Source organism: Struthio camelus, chromosome 4 (genome assembly GCF_040807025.1).
Source record: "Struthio camelus isolate bStrCam1 chromosome 4, bStrCam1.hap1, whole genome shotgun sequence".
Lineage (NCBI taxonomy): Eukaryota > Metazoa > Chordata > Aves > Struthioniformes > Struthionidae > Struthio > Struthio camelus.
The window spans coordinates 60,787,945-60,807,961 of NC_090945.1; the positions used below are offsets into that span (position 1 = coordinate 60,787,945).

The 20,017-nt window shown below is 42.7% G+C and overlaps 1 protein-coding gene across 1 annotated transcript in view; it reads right to left on the reverse strand.

Moving 5' to 3' along the window:
- The window catches only part of LIMCH1 (LIM and calponin homology domains 1), a 181,666-nt gene that overhangs the window by 13,767 nt on the left and 147,882 nt on the right, over nt 1–20,017 (reverse strand). Inside the window, exons 20-27 of the mRNA XM_068943020.1 lie at nt 17,058–17,279; nt 7,669–7,762; nt 6,357–6,529; nt 5,559–5,664; nt 4,275–4,349; nt 3,532–3,560; nt 2,401–2,484; nt 634–726 (exon numbers count right to left, since the gene is read on the reverse strand). Of these exons, the coding sequence (XP_068799121.1) occupies nt 634–726; nt 2,401–2,484; nt 3,532–3,560; nt 4,275–4,349; nt 5,559–5,664; nt 6,357–6,529; nt 7,669–7,762; nt 17,058–17,279 (876 nt within the window). The remainder of the gene's footprint in view (nt 1–633; nt 727–2,400; nt 2,485–3,531; nt 3,561–4,274; nt 4,350–5,558; nt 5,665–6,356; nt 6,530–7,668; nt 7,763–17,057; nt 17,280–20,017) is intronic.

A 20,017-nucleotide genomic window follows, 5' to 3' on the forward strand; every position in this document is an offset into this window, starting at 1 on the left:
ATAAGTTATTTCTTGTTAAGAACAGAAGTAGGGCCCCTATACATAGACGATAATATGTCGATTTGCATAACGTACAACCAGTCAAATCAAAAACATCAACATTTCCCAGTTTTCTGCCATAACGTCCCACACGTGACAGAAAAAAAACAGTATTTCCTATATATTTTAATACATCACAACTGCAAAATTTAAACACTTCTGGTGAAATTTTGTGTGAAAATGAGACTAGTCTAAAAAGATCTACATGGTCAAGCCAAGGCAGACAAAAATTTCTTCCTGAGTTTCAACCAAGTTCAGTCACTTGCATATACACACAACTGTGTGCAGAAACACAGGAGGCTCTCACTCGATGGGGAACTCTGAGTATACCCAGATACAATCCTGATGACTTACCCCAACCTGTACAGCAATCAGGCACCTCCATCCGTGCAAAGATTCTGAGGATCCCTGTCTAAATATTTAAATAGTTTTCCTCGGTTCTTACGGTGGTATTTAAGGGAAACAATCCTCTTCAGATTTTGTACTTTTCAAAAATCAGTTCAGGTTTGGGTTTTCTTTTTCTTTACAGTACAGTGGGTGCATTTAAACTGAGAAAATAATTCACTAAACAGTGTCCTCCTTCGAGCATTATACCTCCTCATAGTATCTACGCTCCTCTTCTTCAACTTCTTTCTGTGCCTTTTCCCATTCCTCTTTCAGCTTGTCCTGCTCCCTCTGGTACTTCTCCTGTAAGACAACATAAATACAGATCAGCTCAGAACACTCTGTATTAGAGGAGTCATTCTGTAATATCTTTGCAGTGAAAATGAACCTGCTACAAATGGATTAATCAGAAACAGGGATGAAGTGTAAACATTTGAAACATTCATGGGTATCTAAAAGCTTCTTTTCCTCCTCTTTCCCGCTGTCTCTGGCGCTTGTATTTAACACCTTCAAACCACACAGAACTTTTAACATACCAGAAGTTTAACTTGTAAAAGAAATTTTTAAATGTTTCGAGTGAAATGAAATTTATTCTCACAATTTCAATAATGTATTATCTATCATATAGTGTTAAGAGTTCTAAAAAGCCATCACAAACCCCAACACACTTAAGCATGGATTTGCCATTAATCCTTTCAGTGTAGTAGCATATAGATTTAAATGGTTTTGCAGATACTGCTTTTCGCGCTAATTTAAAAGAGATGTCAGTATAATTTAATGAATGATGAATAGCTGTGCAAGTTTAAAAGATAAATAAACAGTGTGTACAGGTTTGAAGAGGATACGCTCATGATTAGCTAAGCAGTTCATTTTTCACCTTGACTGGATTTTTTCTTGAGAATTGGTTCTACATATTTTTGCATGAAAAAATATCTCAGAGAGATCTTTGAAATCGTTTGATAGAACTGGTTTGAACATGGGAAAGCAGAGTGACTTCCCTATCCCTTTTACATCACTTCCAGCTCCTCTCCAACTTACTGTGCAAAGAAGTTAAAAAAAGAAAATTGAGACCACATCTGCCTAAGCCATAAGAAATGCATTTCCTATTGAGAGAACAACTACATGTGCCAGAAAAATTATGATGAGAATTTTACATCATTCTAAAAGGAAATAAACATTCTAGGTAAAAAGCAATAAACTCGAGAAAGGAGCGCAGACACACAAGTCATTGTTAAAAGATGAGAAGACAACATTTTATTATTATCCATCCTCACACAGTTTTTTGCTCTTCTTCTGTTACACAGAGGAAAGATACAATTCATTTGGGACTATTCATAGGTAACCATATTGTCAAAAGATACTTCTGACTGACAAAGGGATTTTTGCGTTCTTAAGGCCACTGCAGTTCTCTCAATGAAGACAGAAAAACAGACCTTTTACAGCTTACTCTACCACTAGGCAAAAACAGTGGTTCAAGTCCTTGCAACCTTTCTACTGCCTAGTGAGAAAGGGAGAAAGAAGATGACCCAAATCACAGGGAATGTGTATGTGTGCTCATACTCTTATTCATCTGCCACAGAATCCGCAAAAGCATCCACACAGGAGGTGGAAGACCCATCTTAAAGCCCCTAGTTCAAGGCACAAAAAGCGCAGACCTTGTTTGTCTGCTTTTCCCTATCACTAGTGACTTTCCAAAGCTCCTGGTTCAGTCAGGGTAGATTTCTCTCTCTTGTTCTTAAGAGCAAAAATAATTTCAGAAAAGTTTCAGCTTCAGCAAATCATCGTTTTCCTTGGGAGAAAAACCTTCTTGTCAAGGAATTTATTCAATGCAGACGGAACACTGGAGTTTGAAGGTGCGTAAATGAGAAAAATCATTGACCCAAAACTGACCCAAAACGCTCACCTTTTGTCTAAAGTGACAATTCAACTGGAAACAACTAAGCCACAAGGTGGAAGATAACAGTGCTGCTTCCTTACCTGAAGCAAGCGTTCTTGCTCATGTTGCCACCTTTCCTGTCGCTTTCGCTCCTCTTCTGGATCCCAGGACCAGAAATTGAAACGCTTGTGTGAAGAAAAGTGAAGCTATTAGACTTTAACACAGTACTGCACAAGGCTACCACAGAAAGTTGCACTTGATCTAGCCTACCCTTAATGGCCATATTAAAATGGGGAATTCAAAACTAGGTAATGGTTCTGTTGGTTAGTAGACAACATTCTTAGTTTTACTGACATTCAGGATTGACCACAGGTATCCAGATGAGAAAAAAAATATCATTTGGTTTGGAAACTTTAGCTAGGGGGAAAAAAAAGAGGATCTGAAAGAAAGTTCTAAGCAGCACTGAACAGAGATACCTGTAGGTACTCACATTTAAAGAAAATTACCATTTTTCTTCTGTATACTTTTCTGTGCACCGTGCAAAGTAACTTAGGATTGTAAAATGTATCCTCTCATTTCATCTCTGTCAGCACAATAGCTTATAGTCTTGTTTTTAGTTTTTATCGAGAATGTAATAAAATCCCAGGCCTCAACTAGACCAGGATCCCATTATGGGACATGCTTCAGAATCAAGAGCAATTTTAGACCCTTGATGTCATACTCCTTTCCACTAAGGGTCACATTAGAATCAGATAGGAAGACATTCTGTCTATTTTTACATGGCAAGCCCCATATGAAATACTTGGACTTTAACGGTTACCTTTTCTTGGGAGGTAGTAAAATTGTAATCTTTTCTAATTTCTATGCGCATAAAGTAGAAGGGATAACTCAGAGTTGCATACTATTTCAGGATTTTGAAGCTCTAGAATAAAGTGATTCCCACAACCCAGTACTGTATTGCTAGCAATCCCACAACCTGCTACTGTATACCTAGTATTCCCTCTGGATAAGTGAAGAAGGCATAAATTCAGACCATGTCTAACAGAGGAAGGAATTTTCTCCATAATCGCTTTTCCAAAGTTGGTTTGGATTGTATCTTTTGCTCTCTCATTTCTACGAGACAAGATTCCTCATTCTGTTTTGGGGAGGTTTCAGGAGAGTTTGCATACAGATTTCCCTTTTGCTACAATACATAACTCTAAACCAAACAATAACGCAAAAAAGTTACTCACATTTGATCTGTCACCACTGTCAGCATTGGCTATTAAAAAGAATAGAAAAAGAAAAAGCTAAAATTAATATAACAAAACAGCAAAATGTGCTTAGCCTGTAATTAAAGCTAAATTGTATCTGTATAAAAAAAGCTTCATGTTAGTTTTGTATTTGCTCCCACAACCAAACGCAATGACATATTGCAAGCCAATAAACCAGAAAAATGGGTTACCCCCTTCACCAACAACAGTAGCTTTGATCTGGGTACAGAGGAGCACAATATCAACTAACATCAGGTTCTACTCTACCTCTAGCTAATGCCATCTACTTCTGGCCGCAGGCACTAGTGGGGTTTGAACACTGAGCGTTATCTAGTTTGAGTTACTTTTCCCTTCGTGATTCAGCGCAGGGAAGGAAGAAGCAGAGCAAAGGTAGAAGGACGGGACTACGCTATTCAAGAGCCACAGTTACACAGAGAACTGTTGCCGTTTTCTATTCAAACGTCTTTGAACCAAGCTGATTGTGAACAATTGAGGAAAAGGTATTTACAGGCAAATGATTTCGTCCAGGCGCCCGAAACCAGAGCGTTAACACCACCACCTGGCCCAGCAGCTCTTTGTCAACTGTGCAGCAGGAATAGACGCTCTCTACGACAGCAGGACGTAGCACAAGTCCCCGTGACCACCAGCCCCTCTCCCGCGTCCCACGGCACCTCCTGCTGGGGGCAGCGGGAGGGGCGAAGCGGCCCGAGCGCCTCCGTTACCTGGCTGCGAGAAAAACTGCGAGCGGCGCCGGCAGTTCCGCAGGCGCAGCGCCAGCCCGGCCCCGCGGGGCGGCTCTGCAGGGACGGCACACACACAAGACAAGAAACACGCCGCTGTCAGAAGGCCACGCCGTGCCGCGCCGCGCCGCGCTGGGGGGGCGCACGGCAAGCGCTTTGTAAGAAGTGCCTGAGCAGAGCTACTTTGCAGATCACGAGGCCTGCCCGCATGTAAACGCTGCTATCGTAACATACCATCTAATTTTATAGGAGGGCTCCAGCACACCAACCCAAGGAAAATCATCCCTTCCCATCTCTGTATGCTGCTCACATTGCATTTCTCTTGGAGATGCACATTTTGGGGACTATGTGACCTTTTACATGCTGTCAACACTAGAGAGCAGCCAAGTGTTTCAGCATCACTCAGAAAACACAAGAAGTACCTGCCATCTATTCCTCGATGTTTGGATTGATTTGCACTTAACATAAAACTTGTGTGCAAAACATCTCCCCGCTTAGAACAAGTGGGATTTCTACTCCTTTCCAGATAGTTTTGTTTTCCACAGCGATCACCTTTAGTAGTTTCAGCCTTGAAAACACTGGGAGAATCATTATATTACCTATATACAAACTAATAACCTAACAAGCTCTCGGGAGAACAGAACTTCAGATGATTTCTCTCTCTCTCTCTCTTTTTTTAAACAATACCTACCCACATGCATCTCTAAAATCTATACAAAATACAATTGCTACACGTTATCCATCTTAAACAAAACTTTGTCACGAGGGTAAAAAAATATTCATTTTTACAAGTTTTGTTGTACATAGGTCAAATTGAGAGCTGTAGCCAGTTATGCATAGTTATCTATAAAAAGGAGCTACGTGTGAACGGCTGCAGGAAGAATTTCTCCAGAAGTTTTTATTACCAGATAAAAGCAATCGCTAAGTCACTTTCACCAGGCAGCAGTACTAATAAATTGTGACACCCATTGATATAACATACTTTTTTAAGGCTAAGCCAGATATGTACAAGACAGCGCCCCTTCTTGACTGTCTCCTTTGAGTCACAACTCTGCTGTCATGTTTATGGGTAACAACAAGAGGAGTTTTCTTCCATCACAGAAGACACACACTAACACTATCATTCAGATGCAACTGGACATTAACTATTCTATCTGCAAAAACTTTGGGTCATTGACTATGTGATTCTCCCCAAATACCACGTGTAAGTATTCAATTACTGTTGAGCCGAGTTCTCCACAGCTCCCAAACTCTCTTGCTGCTCACCTTGCAGGTCAGAACTCTGCAGAGTAACTTGGCTGGTCTCAGGTAGTTTCTTCAAAAATGGGAATACTACAGTCCCCTCCGGTTCCAGGACTTTTGGCTTCATTACCTGTTTGGACATTTGAGAATAGACAACAACATAGGAAGATCAGCAGGTAAAAACAAAGGCTAACTTAAACCCTTTCTACTTATTTTCTGAATCAGCATGATCAATGATTAATAAGCATCCACCTCCAGAACTATAACATGGAGTTGCAATACTGAAGCCCTGGAAATAACTGCTAGTTGTTTGTGGCCTGAAATATTCACCCTGTCCTGCACACCAAAGCCAATAGTAACCCAAGGCCAAAATCCTGATGTGCCTGACAGAGCAGTGTTGTCATGGCTGGTTAGTTGCTCGTTCTGCCACCACCTGCCCTTACTCAGCATTTCAAGATGACTAAAAGTGCAGGCTCCTCTTTTTAGGCTTTCCGGATACTCTGCTCTCCCAGCACTTGGAAGGACATGAGTTTTGCAGGTTAAGCTCTCTTTTCGGCCCCAGCCAGTTTCCCCATTCGGACACTACAAGCAGACCCTGGGGGGTAACTTTTGCAGGGAAACCCTCCAATAACAAGAGGATTCTGCACAGAAACCACCCTGTGGGGTCACTTACTGGCAGGCTGCTTTAAATGAACTCCTGATGTGACACTACAGAGAGCAAAATGCCAACCACTTCTCTGTGCAACAAACATTCGTCTGTGAGATCTTTATTCCTCTTTTTCGTTTTGTTTTCCACTCCCTCTCCTTCTCGCCCGGACGCACCTCCTGCGAAGCAGGGAGCTCTGTTTCCTTCTGCTCTTCCTTTTCAGGTTTCTTCACATCTTTCTCACTGGAAGCAGCTTCCTCCACAGGGACAGGGCTAGCAGGAAACTCTAAGCTGGTCACAACAGGGCTGGAACAAGCTGCAGGTGACTTGAACTGCGTTGGATCTGAAACTAATCCACACATACAAGAGACAAAGTTGCAAAGTTAAGATATTTCTTCAAATAAAACGTAGACATATTTCTTACAGTCTAATTTCTTACTGGATATACCATAAGCCCATGAAATGAAGAATGTTTTTAAAAATAATCTTTCTTCAACACAGGCAAAATTCATCCCAGAGAAGCTAAGACTTCTATATTACCTGTCAGGTGCAATTCAAGATTGTTAACCTCCGTGCTGCTGTGTGATGATTCATCTACCTGAAAGGCTGGCCTGTTTCCATCTATGAGCCACCAAAGTATTTTAAGTCAGCTGATGAGCCCTTGCTAACAGTCCCTGCGCTTCAGAGTCTTGCAGCACCTCAAGAAAAGGCTGGATGTGCTTCTGCTCATGGGGTGATGATACTATATTAAATATTTGATGGCAAAGCTAAATTGTTCAAGCAACTTCATGCTTGGCAACTGGAGCAATATATTCATATACCAATTACCGGCAGAGATTTCATGTAAATATCTACTTCAAATTTTACCTTTTATATACCCATATCAGAATAAACTACGATAGGCCCATTTTAAAAACTGCACAACAACAAAAAAAAAAGAGTATGAAATTAGTATAATAGTAGGTAGTAGATAAAATGCATGCTGAAGGGTAATGTTTTAGAGACACTATGGGGGAAAGTAGCCTCAAATGTAATAGAGAAGGACAATTTTACAAGCAAATTGCTTTCTCCTGATTAGAATTCATGCATAAAGACTTTAAAGTGGAAAATCAAGAGCGCACACAATACCTTTGATTTAATTCACTCCCAGCTGCAAGCCCCTAGGAGGAGATTGAAGTGCCTTTTCTTTAACATCTTGAAAAAAGTATGCTAAATACAAACTATTACTGACTGATGGTTTCTGCCCTGATTGCTTCCTGGTTACAGCATACTATAGCAGCAGCTATTCACGTACACAAACAAGCAGGTAGACAACTCGCACCCAGAGTAATGCGCAGTTCAGTGTGTAATTTTTGACACATTCTGCATTTCCTAATAAGCCTTCTTGGTGCTGCTGAGGATGCACTTATTGGGCTCCTGCTGCAGGGTGGCCCTAAACCCCAGCTCGCTGGTGGGCACGGGCACGGGCCCTGGCTAGCAGCAACTCACCTGGGGAAGCGCACGCCAGGCTCACAGGTCCTGCACTTCCAGGGCCGGCCCCAACCTGTTGGCTGGCCGCTATATCTGCTTCCACTGAAGAGGCCTGCAGAGAGTAAGGGGGTTGAAACGCAATGACTACAGTGGAAATAAAAGTATGAGTTAATTCCTTAAGGCAGTGCTTGCCACTTCTTTGTAATGTATTTGAACCGAAATGTGTTTGTTTGAGCTCAACAGGGAGCAGAGCGCTGGGAAGTAAATTCATAAGCAGTTTATGCTACTCTGGTGTGGAGTCACTGAGCTAGCTTTAACGTCCTTTCCTAAATGTTCATCAACACCCATTACAAAGTTGTTTTGGAATAATAGCCCATGCAAGCTTACAAAAATAATAGGATATCTTGAATTGTGTTAGCTGCAGATAAGCATACATTTCACCCCTAGTTCTCTTTCAGAATAACAAAACAACATATGTATTAGTGAATACATAGCACCTTCCACAGTTTTAAAAGTGGCAAACTAATTAAATACTTCCTTTATTCCATGGTTGCCTAAATAACCTGTTATCTGAAGGAAAAAGCCAGAATTTCTATCAAAGGTAATGAATACTTGAAACATTATTAAGAGAGAACTGAAAAAATGTGGTGAGACCATATCAAGCTAATAATCCAAATCACTTGTGAAGGCAGTTTCCTGACCCAGGACAAGCCTGTTGCACAGCTAAACCCACGCGATCAAAAAACAGTAGCACTTCAGCTGATTTATTTAACAGCTTCCAGTGTACATCAGTTTTCCCAGCAGGCAAACCAAGAAAATCTACAGCAAACGAATCAGCTGTCACACAGTGCTTCTAACACACAAGACCTAGAATTTGATGCTTTCAACAGGAAAAAAAAAAAAGAGACCATTTTGAGAAATAAAAAGTAACACTTTTCAGAAGTGGTCTGTTGTAGACTCACTGTTTTTCTGCCCATCTGATTAACAGTTGCAAGAGGAAATCTGATGAAATTTCCTCTCAGATGCTGCCATCATCTTTTCTGGGGGCAGGACTCATACCTGCGCCTCCTGCACAAATTCTGCACCCGATCCCAGCAGATCCACACAGGCCTGCGTGGCTGCTCGTCCACCCATGCCACATGAATAGCAGAGTCAGACCCTCACAGCTCCGGCACCTGGAAGCCCTAGTGGCAGTGCCAGCCGGACGCTAACGTCTCTGCAGACACACCGGGGACTTTGGGGAGCTTTGCTGACAGCAGTGGCTCGGCAGTCCCGGAGTCTATTCTCCTTCCTGGGAGGAAGCATGCTCCGGAGCGGGGCAGGGAGCATGTTTGGGAAAGCACCCTGCCAGAAAATCACGGGGACCGGTACAGGGCATGCGGCGGGGGGCAGTGCGGGGAACAACAAGAGGAGGAGCCCCTGGCTGCCAAGAGCTGTCACCGCTCAGCGGGACAAGCGCCAGGTCGCACTCATGAGCGTCTACAAGCAGCTGCGGGCCTCCTCCAGCTCCTGCTTGGGGCTGGCGCCTACCGCCCTCCCCAGCTGGAGCCTTCCCATTGCACTGGTGCTTCCCACTGCACCTTCACCTCCGCCCACCCAAGCCCCCCGCGCTGGGCAACGCACGGGGACACGGCCCCCTCCTGCCTGCAAGTGGGTCTCAAACTGCTCAAAGTAAAACATACGCTTTAAGTGGGTGGCATGGAAAGTTTGAGGACCTCCTCTCCAACACATCTGCCTGCAAGCACCCCATACCGAGAGCAAACAGGCAGGACACACACCCCACCTCCATGAGTCACACGCGCCAAGGAGCGACAGAGCTGCCAGCGGAGGCACAGGCTGAAAAATAGGCTTAAGAGAAATGCTCCACTGACCACAAGGCCTGTGCTCCAGTAGGCTGGTCCCTTGCTGTTCTCTGGTGCTCTTTTCCCCTATATAAACCACCTCCCCCTTCTCTCCAACCCCATCCTGATGCCAGCCTGCATTGCAGTTGAGTTTTTTCCCGCTTCCTCAGCCCCCGCAAAAAAATAGTGCAATTAAATGAAAATGTCTCCCCCTTCCTCACTCCCAGCAAGAAAAACACTTCAACTAAAGTAAAAGGTCTCTTTCAGCCTCATTTTGGGCTCCTGAAATGACAGCAGCCAGGGGAGAAACTACTGGAAATTTTCTCTTCATCACCAGCCTTGCACATGCTCAACAGAGAAAGAAGTACTTTTTTCTCCATGAGGACAGTCCAGCAGTGGAGCAGCCTGCCTAGAGTGCCTGTGCTGTCTCCATCCTTGGAGATTTTCGAGATCCAACTGGATCAGGCCCTGAGCTGCCTGGTTTTACCTCAAGGCTGATCTTGCTTTGAGCAGGAGGCTGTACTAGGGATCTTCAGCCTGAATTACTCTGAGATTCTACAACCTGCAAACCTCCATTACACTTGTACAAATAGCTATTTTCAAACTCTCGTTGCCCAAATAAAAGTAGATTTTAACTAGAAAAGCCAAAGGCACCTACCTGACAACTCTATCCACTGTTCCAAAGCATAACTCTTCCAGTGAAATGATTTAAAGTTTCTATTATCATCATCATCATCATCATCATCATCATCATCATTTTTAATTTTGGTAAAACAACGGAACTCACCCTTCACTCCCTAAAAGCAGCAGTTCAACCTGAAAAACTTCCAAAAAAATAAATTCAGCTTGAATTTGAACCTAAATGTTTAGGCTATAAAGCCAAAAACCACCGAAAACCTTGTCTTATGCAAAAAGTATTAAACACCATTGCATACACCCAGGGAACAAGACGCCATGTAGCAATGGTAGCTGGAGTTGTCGGAAGAGCCCAGTCACATTAGCTTCTCAGAAGAGTTAAGAAGCACAGCAAAAGCATGGAGGTCATGCAACTTTATCACCTCTAGTTCTAGAGCTACCGCAGCAATCTAAACATGGTGTTGTACTGTGTAGCTATCTTGCGTAAGTGCAGTTACTAGATCGGCCTATAATCCTTATACCAAGTATGGAGGTGGAGCAAAGTATAGATATAGATGCTATTTATAGAAATGCTTTTTAAAAGGAGTAAAGAACTAAAAGAAGAGCTACTTGGTGCAAGAAAATTAAATTTTGAGATGACATACTGCACAAGTTCTGTTCCTGCTCATGAGACTTGACTTTTTTTCCCTCTCTGCTGAGCAATTAAATGCTAGCAACAGAAAGCTAAAAATATAAAACTGATTAGTAAGTAATTTACAAAAAAAAATTAAGTCAACTTCACTGGGGAACTTTCATTCCCAGTATATCTAATACTATTTATAATTCCAGGTAATGTAATATTATCTAGTATTCTTATTTTATCCACAACTATATGACATATTTAAAACAATTCTTATACTGTTAGAATCAATACAACTCCTTTTCTACTGCAGAACTAGCATTCACATTTCATTAAGTATCGTTTAAGTAAACTGTCATGCTGTCACTGAATTTGAAAAGGCTTTTGAACATACAGACGTTTAAGAGATATCTAAGAAGAGTGCATTTTGACATGGACATCAAAAACTGAGCGCCTTGGTGAATAACGTTTTTCAAGTGCTTTAAAGCGGATAGCACCTTTTCAGAGCAAGGACTCTTGTAGCTTTTCTGCACCACTTACACACCTCATCGCAGTCGCTCACAGTCACGGGGGAAGAGGAAGAGGTGACAATTCTGCAGGGCCACAGAGCCAGTCTGTAGACTGGCTTGCTATAGATGCTTAAGAGGAAAGGGCACGCGACACCTCCTTGTCCAAAGCCACCGGCAAGGAAGCCTTCCAAGGACGCAGTGAAAACCTGGCTGCGTAGGAGGTAGGAGCTGTGGTTCTCTCTGCCCCCAGGTCACTGGTTGATGTGAAGACTTTGTCTCGCTAACTCTTGAAAACTAAAGAATGTCATTTACCACGGGTTAGTGTTTTTAGATTACCCCATGCATCAGGAGTCAAAGAAAGTTTCCCCTATCAGTTTCTAGAAGCCTTAGGCAACAATGGGAAGCCTATTGCTGTGGCTGAACCTTTTCTCCCTGTAAAATACTGCAAATATAATAACTAGGAACTCCTAAAATACTGAATACCACATCAAGATAGAACAGTATTGGGCTGAGTGAACTACTGCAAGAATCTAAACTCCAAAGGAAGTTGCACTAGAATTTTATTAACCCTTAATGCAAATTAAATCAAAATGTATATTAGTTAACACTACTTGTATGCCAGATCAAGTGAAATATTAATACTGTATTTTCTATGAAAATATGGCAAAGTAAGCTGTCTATAATCAGGCAAATGCAGAGAAATCTGAAAGATCCAGGTTAGAACTACAGATAAAATACTGTAAAATCATTCAAAAAAGATGTTAGTTGCAGTGAATATCATTTGCCACATGTAAAAATAACCTGACATCTTTTAAACTTCTGTGATTGAAACTGTATACATACCATTATTTTCCAGCTTACACTTTTATGAATTTTGGTACCGTATCCTAATCAAAGCTAGCATTTTCTCTTGCTGTGAGTGGTAACAACGACACGACCTTGGCTACCACAGCCAAGTGCCTTGCCAAACACAGCTAAGTGCCTTGCCAGTACAGTACTACAGCCTGAGCACTGCTCTGACACATTAAACCATCTGCATCTTATACCTACCGCTTTATAATGCTATAATCGTCAGACATTATAACCAAAGATCAGGGGGAATCTGTAGCTGAGAAGCCTTGAAAGTTTTGCAAGCAATGGTATTAAGTATTGCTTTCTCCAAATCCCACAGAACAATTCCAGAGGACATTTGCTAGAGTTATTACTGCTCATTTGGGATATAGAATAAGCTCCTGTCACTCACTGACATTAAAAAGCGCATGGGGGTCTGGAAGATGAGAGACATGGACTGTAGGCTCATAACCCAATCCAAGCAGAGTCCCATGCTACCTAGCTAGAAGTTTTGTTGCTTTCACTTCTCATCCTAAACTTTTTTCCCTCCAGATAGTCTAGCTCTCCATGCATTTTCCCATGCGGGGTTTAAGGAAAAGCTGTCAACCTGGAACGCATGTACTTACTCCACAAGTGTTTCTTGTAATGAACCAAAGAACAAAGACTTGTCCCACTAGATATGTACAAATCAGGATTTCAACCCAGCTCTCCTGTAGCTTGGCCAAGAATCCACAACCACAAGAAAGTTTATACTTTAATCTCAGTTCAATCAGGATTTTTGAAGATGAAGGAGAGTGTTACTTGGATATAGAAAAAAAGTTTCTTTTGTGCCAAGCTTGCAGTGACTAGAAATGGACAAGTTTAAGCTGGCTAACTAAAAATTAAAGGAAAACCAAAATCTCTTCCCTCCATCCCTGCCCCTACCTTTTAAAAGTTGCTGTTTAGCTCTAGATTTATTTATTTTTAGTTGATCAAAGTAGAGTTCTAATTAAAACTATAACAAGCTAACAATTTCTAAATAGTCATACAAAGATTGATTAAAATAAAGTGATATTACTCACTGACAAATTAATCCCCCTACACTAAAATTTGTACTAATGCTATTTTAAAATAAAACATTTACTTTGCCAACTTTAATTCAAAGAGCTAGAGGATACAACTTCTCAGTATTTGCAATGTCTGTAACTGCTATGCATGAACGAAAGCGTGACCTAAAGGCTGAATGACAGGAACGGGGTGAGGAGATCCTGGCATTATTGCCGGCATTGCCTCTGACTGACCAGGGGATCCGGACCACGCCAGATGGAGGCCTTTGCCTCCATCTCTCCAGCTGCAAAAAGAGAGGTGTACTTTACCTGCTGGCTACCTACTGACTCACAACCACTAGTGAGACATTTTCCTCCAGCTCACAGGGCAAATTTACCCTGCCTAGCACAGTCAGCCTTCACAATCACAGGCCCTTTCCAAAGCTACTTTGAATAAAGGTAACTCTCTTGTAAAACCCAAAAAAATCCTCTAAGTAGTCTACATATACACTACAGATAAAGCATATATTCTTGAAAATATTCCTCCTTACCATCCTTTCCACCAGCTGCAGTTCTCTGCATCTCATTTCACAGTAAATTTAGGCAGGACTTACACACATTTCCAGTGGTGATTGCCAGTTATTACTGCACTCATGAAGATGGGTGTTTTCCTCTGTCAGAAACAGACTCTGAGGTATTACCTGTACGAAATGACCCCAGGTCTCTCTACCACACCCCCCCCCCCCCACCAAACCTAAATCATACTAGTGTTTTGAGTGGTGTGGCTTGACTAAGCTATTTTCCAAAATTCAGGCCAAAAGAGCTGCTGAAGTACAGCTGCACAGCATCTTCCCATACTGCAGACAACGCCTGAGGCCAGCCAGCCAGATTTAGAGCAGTGCTACAGAGCTTCAAAGGGAAGCCTGCCAGGCAGAGAGAAGACAGGACTAGTCAATTTGACAACTGAATTGAAGCAGTGGGGGAGCAGCCATAAGAAAGGATGGAGGAGGAAGGGGCACGGAAAGAACAGGAAGAGAATTGGAACAGGGGGACAGGAGGGCCAAAGGTAACATATATATGTATGAGAGGAATTTAGACACTCACAACAGAGAAGCAGGACAGAAATTAAACAGATAAAATACAAAAACAAAACAAATGTCAGAGAGCAACTAGAGAAAAAAAAAAGCTAGAAATAGCATCTCTTAATAGGCGGAGAACTAGTGCCTTTGACTCTTATTCGAAGCCTGGGAAGGGTAGAGCTAACAAGTCTCTAAACTATTTTGATGAAAGAAAGTGTACAAATAAAGGCAGTGAAAGAAAGTTAAAAAGGCTTTGAAAACATGCTCAGTTGCATCCATTTGTAAAAGTTTTCTCAGGGGAAAAAAATGTATTTGTTTCTTCCACTCCAGATAACTCTGTTTCTTCATCCTGGCTGCTTTTCTTTCCCTGTTTCTGACATCTTCTCATCCTCTCCTAAAAATTCAGTAGGGTTAAGCATCAGACAAAAATCTCTCTGAATGGGTCAAATTAAGCACATTCTTAAACAAGCCCCTACAAAACAAAACTCTTTTCTTTTGCAAAGTGCCACACTAGTTACTTTCTCACAAGGAGAAAGAGTGGCCAACTGAGCTGGCTTCTCATATCACAGTAGCAACATTGCAGTTAGCTACCACAGTCTTCACTTCAGCCTTGTGCCATAGTCGTGCTCCCTCCCTGCTGGAGGTCGCACAGCAGTGGCTTCAGAAATGCTTTCTTGCTTCCAGAACTGTGCAGCTGGGAAGCCCCATCCCACCAGGGCAAAAAGCAAACAACTTCTTCTCTCAGGAGGGCTCAAAGAAACAGTGATAGAGCTGTTCAGCACCCTTCTGGGCAACAGGCTGTGTTTTATGAGGAGTGGAACAAGCCCAAAAGGCTCTGCTTTCCACATCTGGACTTCCAACCTTCCAAGGAGGCATTACATCTTCAGAGATAAGTTTATTGCTTCAGACTCGAGAGATGCAGGCTGGCATCGCTGCGCCAGTTGTTTAGATGCCGAAAGAAAACAGATACGGGGAGAAGGTTGCATGAGGAGCGTCCAGTGTAACTGCCCAATTTGATTTTGAAGGTAAGGCCCGACACCTATCTCATCTATACTGATCTGCCCAGCAGTGCTGGCCTGTGCCCCAACACATAAGCCAAAGCTCAGTGATGAAGCCAAGTGTCAGCACCATGCCCCATCTCTGTAAACCAGCAGCTAAGCCCTTCCCATGAACTAGTGCGCTCCTGGTGCGATGGCTCAGTTACTGCCTATGCCTTAATCTAAGGCAAGGAAGCTACTGCCTATGCCTTAATCTAAGGTATGGTACTAGTAGGTACCCTCAAGTTTACAAACCAGAATAACCTTCTGGTTATGTTGCACATGTCAGAGTTGCAAGGAATTTGAGAATTCAAGCTGTTCAGCCTCCTCTGCCAATATCACCACTAGGGCTAAGACAGTGCAAGCAGAAACAGCATGCAAACATTTTGGTTTGGACAGCCACATCATCCTCAGAGCTGTAGAAACAGACGAGAGGGCATCAAACAGGTACAAACAAGCCCAAGCTGTAACAATAGCTGCTACTGTTGAGTTTTCTCTCAACTTTTCCACAGCTATATTCGTCTGGAAATCCTAAAAAAGGAGACAGTAACACTTTTCTTCAGCTACTTTTCTGATTGCCATTGTGCTTCTAACTATCAAGCTGAGGCCCCTCTCTCTATCCTCCAAACATCCTCATTACCAGCTCTCCCAGATGAGATGCGACGCTTCCCTGACTTCCCCCTTAGAGCCAGCTCATTCTGAAACCGGCAGTCTCTGCTCTGCCACCTCTGCCTGTTTCCTGCAAATCATTCACTCGATTCTACCCCCATTCCCTTTGACAGCACCAAATCTGTGCTCATGACCCAGTCCAGCTTCCCATGGCTGGCTGCAGGCTCCAAAATGCGGTTGTCTGTGGCCAAAGAATGGCATGAAGCACGGAAGTAAGATAAGGCACAAGCCCTTTGGCATGACTGAGCCATCACTCCCAGCGACAGGAAGATGCCGGCTCCCTCTCTCATCCGTCTGGCCAATGCTCAGAAGAAGTCTGAGATGAAAGCAAAAATTTTCATACTTCCCCTCTCACCACATCTCCGATTCTCTGTCTTTGTTGTTATAGAGTAAAAAATGTCTACAATTCCCCATCCTGCCATTTGTTTGCACTCCTTCCACATGCTTTCTTTGCAGTTCAGTCCTTATTTCTTGTTTTATTTTTACCATCTCCTTTCTTTTATTACAGCTTTGTAGCATCTAGATTCCTGCTGTGATATGCTCCAGTTTTTTTCCTGCCTTTCTCTCTGGGGAAGAGGGGGGGGGGAAGATGAAAAGGTAAAATTAATTTGTTTCTTTGATAGGGCAGTTAAGAAGCACACTGACTCCAGAATATTTCAATAACTTATCCCCCTTTCTAATACTTCTGAGAGGGGAAGGAAAGCCAAATGCTCAAAACTGCCAGCACATCCACATCCTCTTGTGTGACAATTGAAAACTGAGACTAATTATAATGGCTCACACAGTCCAATTATGTTGCTGATCTAATCAGCTGCCATCAGAAGAAGAGCTGAATAAATCTGCACAATAGCTGGGACACAGACTCAATTTCTCACTGGCCTAGCACATTTAAAGCATGCTCATCAGCCGTATGACATCCAAAAAACAGGCGCTGGCTGCAAAAAGTTTTTGAACTTTCCTGTACCATTTCTCTACCCACAGACCAAAGGCAGAAGACTTTAATTTATAAAGGGTTTGGGTTTTTTTTTTTCCTGCTCTGGGCACATCCTCTTGAAACAAAGCAAATGTAACCACTCGGGTTTCATCAGTTAGCCATTAAATACATTATGAGGCAGAAAATTGGCAGAGAAAGTAAGGCTGATTTGTTCATGTTGCTCTTACTGTTGGCTCTTTGTGCACGCTCTGAATGGTAGGCCTCTGTAAACTGAGCTCAATACTTGTGGGGTCCTTCTTCAACTCGACTGGGGGCCTGTCCCCTCTGGCTACTCCGTCCAATTTCAGAGATCTGCTTGGCGAAGGAGTAAGTATTATTGTTGTGCACTCTTTATCCTTCTCTTCAACTCCATTGACATTCTCTCCATTCATGCTGACTTTTCCATCCACCTGCAGAACACAGTTAAATAAATATGATGAAGAAATTAGCTTTCAAGGGAATTTAAGAAATTAGGAACTCAATGTGACTGTTGTCATTTATTACTACTACCACCACCACCACTACTACTACTACTACTACTACGACTACTATTTTTGTTGATCTTGCTAACACCATCTGCACCATCAGTACAGGAGAGAGCCAAGCACACATTTCAACAGGCCAAGAGAGACACAAACCCCATTCTGTGGGATTCATAAACAAAATACAGACAGAAAGTAGGAATTTTCCTGGTCTATCTCTCTATCTCTCTCTTTGTCTTTCAGTAACATACAAATACCCTTTGTGCACATCACATAAACAGAGGATTTTAAAAGGAGAACAACAAAGCTTTAATATAAAGTTAGGCTTAAAAATTTCTGGGTTTTGCACTGCTTCATGCAAGAGGCAAGCAGGTCTCCCCAGGACTAATTACACTGATGAACCACTATGCAATCTCACAAACTCACCACAGTGAGTAGACTGTGCTTTCTGAAGCACTACATTGTGACCTTGGAAGGGTCAGGAGCAGCAGAGTTCATCCATTTGTTTCTTTACTGCTCGTAACAGAGAAGCAAGGAACCAACAAATGCAATAGGGCATTCCACCATCTCCATGAGGTGATAAAATAAATAGCTGCTGGCTGCTTTCTCAGAAAATGAATTAATGCAGCCTCCATGAAAAGGAGAGTGTGCTGTGCAGAGAGATCCTTCCACTCAGTAGGAACATCATGGGAGACAATGAAGGTGAGGGAGCAAGTACTCCGACAGACTCTTCTCTGCTACTGAGTGGACCTTGGGGGAGCAACAGCATAGCTCAATGATTTCTTAGAGAAGCTAACTGGGATGAACAGGATGATTAGTCATTTCAGGTTACTCCACAGGTACTGCATAAACAAAAACCACAGGTAAAAACGAGCTCTGAGGTAAGCCATTCTGTGGGAACTTTTCACTTCAAAATGTTACTGAGAACTGATGCAACAAGTGTCTGATCTGCTCTATCAAACTGAAACACACCACTTAATATAACAAAGTTGCTTGCAGTCTTCCCTGCTCAACCTCCTTGCCCCTTTCCTTATGTCTGCACTCACTTATCTTCAGCACGTTACTTCTTGAGTAAACAGTTTGCCTACCTCAAGAGCAGCGCTTCAACTTAGTATATGCAATCAATGCTAAGCTAAGAGCAAACTCAGCTCTTGTTGACTTCTTGTAAACGTGCACCTAGAGATCCGCTCTTGTTACGAGGGTGATTAACTAAGGGGTCACCTCTGAGGCTCCGGGCACCCTCAGCGCTGGTAGAAGTGCCGGGAGGTGAAGGCAGCTAGCACCTCACACAATCAGCTCCCAGGCAGGGGAGAAGCAGACAGGGTCCGCAAGCATTTCAACAGCTCTAACTACTTTCATATGAAGGGGTGCCCTCCCTTTCCTCACTGCCATCATGTACTCAATGCAGAACTACTCATAAGGTTTATTTCTAAATGCAAGTGCGGGCAGATGTTGAACCCCAAGTCCTCTGGGACTGTGTGCTGGATTATCTATGAGAAAGGCAGGTCATGAAAGCTCTCAAAAATAAAAAAAGCCAGAAAAACACTAGCAGACCAAGCCATCCATTTTCATGTCTCTGTTTAGACTAAGACATTTCTCTATTTATATTAGGGAGGGAAACCAAATGTTTGAATGATCAGGACAGATGCCCTGCCTGCAGAGTTAAACAAACTCCTCTCCTCTCCTCCTGATCTGGAGCAAGTCAACACATTGTCATCAGAGCAGACAATCACTGATAAACTGGTGCTTCAGGGTAAAATAATTCCGTAGCTACGCATTCTAGGGAATAACTCTTATTAAGATAAATCATATTGCTCCACAACAAGCAAACAGGATCTACACAGACTTCTCTTGGTGGTTGCGAGGAGAAGCATCCGTATGTCAGGGTCTCCCCATCTATGTGAACTACGTATGCAGTGATATGCCTGAGTCTAAAACACACGTATCCTAGTCCTACGAGGAAAAATATGGCAAAGATCAGAAAAGCCCAAAGAATCCATGATTAACTAAACTGATGACTAAAATGTAAACTCCTGGAAAAAAATGGCTCAGGTTTAGGGAAATAGGAGTTAACTGTTTTATGTTTCAACTAGTAAACATTGTAAATGGGGGGCTTTCCACAAGAACTGGGGCTTCAAGAAATAACAGACATCAAAACTTCCTTTTTCACCATCTATACAAAGCTGATTAATATTTTAAAGAGGCAAACCACCTGAATATACACAGTAGCAATGATGATGTCCATAGCCGGGACATCAGGAGGCCTTTTGGGGCCCTCATGTGCTGCTAGCAAAGTACCAGATAGCAATGGCAGACCCAAGGGGACCAGCCAGAACTATACAGACTCAGGACACACTTACTGGGAGGCTTCACAATGCCAAGAGCAGCGGCTACCAGAAAGCTTGGGAACACTCCAGTTTTGGTACGGGCACTATTAGAAGCAGATTTCTTCAAACTTGGCCTATTCTGGCCTGTTCCCTCTAATGCCTGTCAGTTCTTCTTTGCTCAGTTCTTGCAGCCTGATCCAGCCACACTTCCACTCTCACCAGCAATCCCCAATTCCACTGCTGCGCCAGGACCAACCTGTTCCCCCTAAACCTGCACGGACACTTTATACTCCCTCTTTACTCCAGTAAAGCAGCTTTCCCCATTCATCCCTGGTGAGA